Genomic DNA, 5076 nt, shown 5'->3' on the forward strand with positions numbered 1-5076 from the left:
AACGTGAAAAACTTTTGTTGGACGAATTTTCTTGTAAACTTCATATTTACTGAGATATCGCACTTTGACGCACTAATGAGCAACCCTGTATATACAACAGTTTTTTGCAATCATAAATCATTTTCAAAATGTTGATAAGTCATTTTCCCAAACTAATACAGGGTTATACATTTTATGCTTGGGAAAATAAAGTAAAATAAACCCAAAATATTCAGATGGAGACGAAAATTTTAATTCGATATAAACATTAAACCTTGCCATTATACGTGAAAAACAATATCATTTAAATGTCCTCCACGGGACCTCCTACAGGCCTCAATCCTTTTGAGGTAATTTTGAATTTCTTTTCGGCACATTACCGGTAATATCTCGGTCACAACTTCACGGATATTGGCTTTCAGTTGCTCAAGAGTTTGAGGATTGTTGGCCTAAACACGATCTTTCGCAAAGCCCCACAGAAAGAAATCTAACGAAATGTTCAATCGCAGGATCTTGCGGGCCAACTGACATTACTCAATCTCGAAATTTCGCGTCCTGGAAATTTCTCTTGCAATAGTTTAGTTGATAAAATATCAGCTTTTATTTCATGAATTTTCATAGCAAAAATCCCTTAGCTCAAGCAACAATATTATTTTATCAATTTTTCGAAAACGTTGTTAACGAAGTAAGGTTTCAGACTTAGCGTTTGTATAACGTTTGGGATGTGATAACCTTAAAACCTTTCGGCAAGTTTGGTTAAACAACCTGATCCACATGTAATAAACACTCTTCTATAAAGATGTAGGGATTCTTCTACATCGATTGACGCTTAAGCGTCTATCGCTTCTATACGCGTCAATCGATGTGCTGGGAATTCCACACTCCATGTTCTTGTATGGTAAGTATAAAAATGAAAAAAATGCGATTCAAAACGGTCTCTGTTTTCAAAAAATAGCACTAATGCTTCATAAATATATAGAGCAAATACAATAAAATACTCTTAGTCCTAAAAATTCCCTTACAACTGTACTGAAAGCTCATTTGCTTCATTGATCTAACTAAGAACACGTTTCTGAATCACAATTAGCTTTTGAAATTGACTACTTTTTTTACCCCAGAAAATTATTCCGTACCTTCACATCGTCTGAACATTAGCGAAATACACAATTTTTGTGTCTTTTCATCCATGTATCTGCTAATCACCCTTTAATTATAAATTTTAACACATATTTGTATTTAAAAATATGGTCCATTTTTGAAATTAAAATTTCTTTAGATAACTCATACCTTTTTAATTTGAGACTATTCCATATTGAAATCCTAAATCCTTAAACCAGGTTCCAAACTCTTTTTCCAGACACCAGCCTAACTAAAACGAAGAAAATCTGATTTAGCTTCTACCATACGCAAAAGAGCACGATAGTCCCAAGATTTCCGCTTTAAACCTTTGATCTTGCATATCGACTTCCAGAGTAACGCTAATAACATATTACATACTATGTAAAACATAAAATAACAAATGCTAAAACTTGGTATTGATTTGACTGTGCCACTGTATCCATACTCAATATTTCAATGACGAGAGAAGTACAATGGAAACCATTTTCAGCCGGTCTTTTGTAAGAAATGGCAGTTAAAATGTTCGCAAATGAAAAAGTTTTTGACAATGCAAATCAGCCGATTTCAATGTTACTTGCGTTTTTCCTTCTGCTCACTTTATCAGCCCCTAAACAAAAGACTCTGTTGTTTTTTTGTTCACTTGGAACGTAATATCGAAATTGACAATATATTTAAGCTATTTTAGGACTAAATGAAATACGCAAATCACGGGCCTTGTAAGCAAAAAAAGGCGTATAAAAACTTACAATGTTATATTATGAAGCGACGTTCAAAAAAATATAAAAAAGCTCAGGCTTGCAAGGGAAGGAATACCTACGTAAGATTTCCGAATTTGTTAGGGTCCCCTTACGTAGGGAAGGAATACCTACGTAAGGTTTCCCCGAAATATATTGAAAACGTTTTCAGATTTATCTTATATTTGATTTATCAACTGCGGTTCGCTCAGGTTTACGGATATCTTTCTCCAGTGCAGTTTTTTTAAATATTTTTATGTCATGTTCTTTATTTTTCACACATTTTACTTCAATTAGGTCGTTCTGCATGCTTCTAACAGATCCACCAGAAGTACCAAAGTTTACAGATTCTAAATACTGATTTAGGTACATTCTATGATAAATAAAAAAAAATTCTTAAAATAAAAACTTAGCAGATTTTTGACTCCGTTTTCCAACAAGAATCATTAAGGTAATCTTGAAACACATCATTTTATATTCAAAACATACTATTATTAAACGTAAATGCATTTTGGTTTTATATATTTGAAAATGATCATTCTAGTCGTTCAAAAAGTAAATTTTTAAAAGTTCGTAAGTCTTCCATGGAATTAAATATGTTGAATATAACGGTAACAGATTTCCCCTCAATTTTATTATTTGAAACAGGAAAGCAGTGATATTGGTAAGAACGCTAATTCAGAACGAATGTCATGTGAGGCTTCTATATCAATTTACGGGATAAAATGGATAATTTTCACCGCTTTTTGACATCACAGAAATTGTACTTTTTTTTTATAAATTCGAATTTATTTAACAGAAAATAACAAGCATTTAATGCTGTTTATTTACATTTTGATCAATTCAAAAAAACTTTCAAATTAAGAAACCAATAAAGTATTGTTTGCTTCCGAAATCCATAAAGTAGCTTCTTAAACAATAAGTCATATATTTATAAAGCAATCTGCTATAAAAATAGATAATTCTGGCAAGCAGTGTGTCGTAAATATATCTGATATCAGTCGGAAAGAAAAGTAATTCGCGAAGAAAAGTTGTATACAACAATAAGCTGAACAGATGTGCAGCAGTATTTCATATCTTATGAATTTTAGTTGCCTTAAAAGTCGAAAGACTGTTTGTTTGCCGATGGCTAAGGTAGTTTTTATCCACTTAAGAAACTTCCCTCTACAAAATACCAAGGAATATAAGTCTTATAAATAAAACTTTTCGTTTCCTTTTTACATTTGAGATTCGTCTCTTTCCATGCTTCCACTTCAAAAAGACGAGTGTTCTTTAACAGAATTAGTTAGATTAATATTTTTCTAATCATATAAAGTAAATCTTTTAGATTCAGTCAATATGCACTTCATGTACTTTCCAAGCTGAAGTTTGGCATTACACAGCTAAATGATTGTCATATTATCTTCAAATATGCATTAGTCTAAATATAGCTTGCAGCATTTCAGATGCGACATCAAACTTTACATAACACTCGAAAACGGCGTGAATTGGGCCTTAGAACGTTGTTATAGATGTCACAGGCAAGAAGCTTCTTAGCTGAGACCCAGACACTAGCTTCAAGCTAAAGAGCATTTACCACTACGACTAATCCTTTGAATATCTCGGCATAGATGAGCATGTGTATTATTTTAGTCTCTTTGAATAAAATATTTCATGTGGTAATTTTCGACTTTGCATTAATCGTACCTCCGTGCTTTAATTGTTGCATATTCAAAAAGGATTTTTTTTATTATGGTATGTGTTAAATAAGCAAAATATTCGCATTAGATTGGAGAATTAATGTAAAAAATTCAGAAATATATTATTAGTCTACAGAAGTAGAGTTGTTAAAAGGGAGCATAAATAAACACAAATTGTAATTGAAAAACAATCCAGTATGATTGCATCATTTTGCAAATTACTGTGATTTATAGCAAATAACTGCAGCTGTTCTTTGCTTGTGTATTCTGTTACATTAATCTACATAATCTACGCACTACATAATTTTTATGTTCGGAAATTAGTTCGGGTTAATTTGGACGAATCTGGAATCAATTGGGATCTAGAGAACTATTCTTACGTAGAAATGTGTTTTTACGAAACGTCTTCACCTGCAGATCAAATCTGTAGGTTTAAACAGTCATTCTGACCAGTTCAAAGAGGATATGAAAAGATTGATTTTTGCACGACATAGAAAGAAACCTTATTTCATATTTCCGTAGTTGAAGAATTTTAAATGAAATTGACAGAAGGACGAATTTAATATTTTAACGATGGAGAATGAAACATCCTGTAAATAAGAAATATTGTAATAAATTCGCGGCTTCACAGGCATGTTAAACACGTCTGACATTGTCCAAAGAATAAATGTTGTTTTTCCGCATTATCGTATTTATTATGATTAAAAATTTTCACATATACCATCCAATTTCATGTGCTCGTTTGGCATTGAATTTTGTAAAATCAAACCTATTCCGGTCTACCCATAGTACATAAAAATATAATCACAATTCGCTACTAGAGCAACTTCTGCTTCAGACCACAGTGGATCAGCCCAATAATTGCTTAAATTTTAATTGTATCGTGCATACTCACTGTATAATCTTATAGTCCCGTCAGTTTCGCCTCTAGGATTTTTCGCCACACATTTGTAGGTACCATAGTCGCTCTCCTGAATGTTGTTGATTGTAAGAGTCATATGAGTTTTGTAGGTTGGTGAACCTGGTCCAAAAATGTTTATCAATTATAAGTTTATTTAACCATTCCATCCTACCAATTAAATTTTCCGCATGGTACTTTCGCGATTCATGAATCATTTGACCGTCTTCTCTAGTCCAATAGTTTAATGAACTGGGATGAGCTTCAGTGTAACATTCCAATGTAACTGAATAAGCCAATGGCGCTCCAACCAATTGATGAGGAATCCACAGCATAGGTGGAACTGGAAAATTAAAATAGTAAATTTTAAGCATCATTGAGTTCTGAGATACAAAATAATATTTAATTCTTCAACAAATTTATTTTCAACTTTATTATAACTACCATCAGATATTTTTTAATCATTTGACTTTGATTTAAAAAAATATTTTAGAAGGGATGGAAAAACCGACCCGGTAGATGGCTTTTTTGATATCAATAAACGTTTTGCACTATATTTTCTAGATAAATATTGTTCAAATAACATTTAAACAATGGGTACAGTTATTGCCCTAGTTTACGTCTCAATGCTAAATTCCTAAAACGGTACGCCCTTGTTAAGGATTCC

At 32.2% G+C, this 5076-nt stretch overlaps 1 protein-coding gene across 1 annotated transcript in view; it reads right to left on the bottom strand.

Annotated features, from left to right (window-relative positions):
* LOC109533889 (lachesin) overlaps positions 1 to 5076 on the bottom strand; it is a 184987-nt gene that overhangs the window by 29907 nt on the left and 150004 nt on the right. Inside the window, exons 7-8 of the mRNA XM_019899403.2 lie at positions 4585 to 4752; positions 4407 to 4532 (exon numbers count right to left, since the gene is read on the bottom strand). Of these exons, the coding sequence (XP_019754962.2) occupies positions 4407 to 4532; positions 4585 to 4752 (294 nt within the window). The remainder of the gene's footprint in view (positions 1 to 4406; positions 4533 to 4584; positions 4753 to 5076) is intronic.

Source organism: Dendroctonus ponderosae, unplaced genomic scaffold (assembly GCF_020466585.1).
Source record: "Dendroctonus ponderosae isolate FM_Combo_2020 unplaced genomic scaffold, Dpon_F_20191213v2 Dpon_F_20191213_1, whole genome shotgun sequence".
NCBI lineage: Eukaryota > Metazoa > Arthropoda > Insecta > Coleoptera > Curculionidae > Dendroctonus > Dendroctonus ponderosae.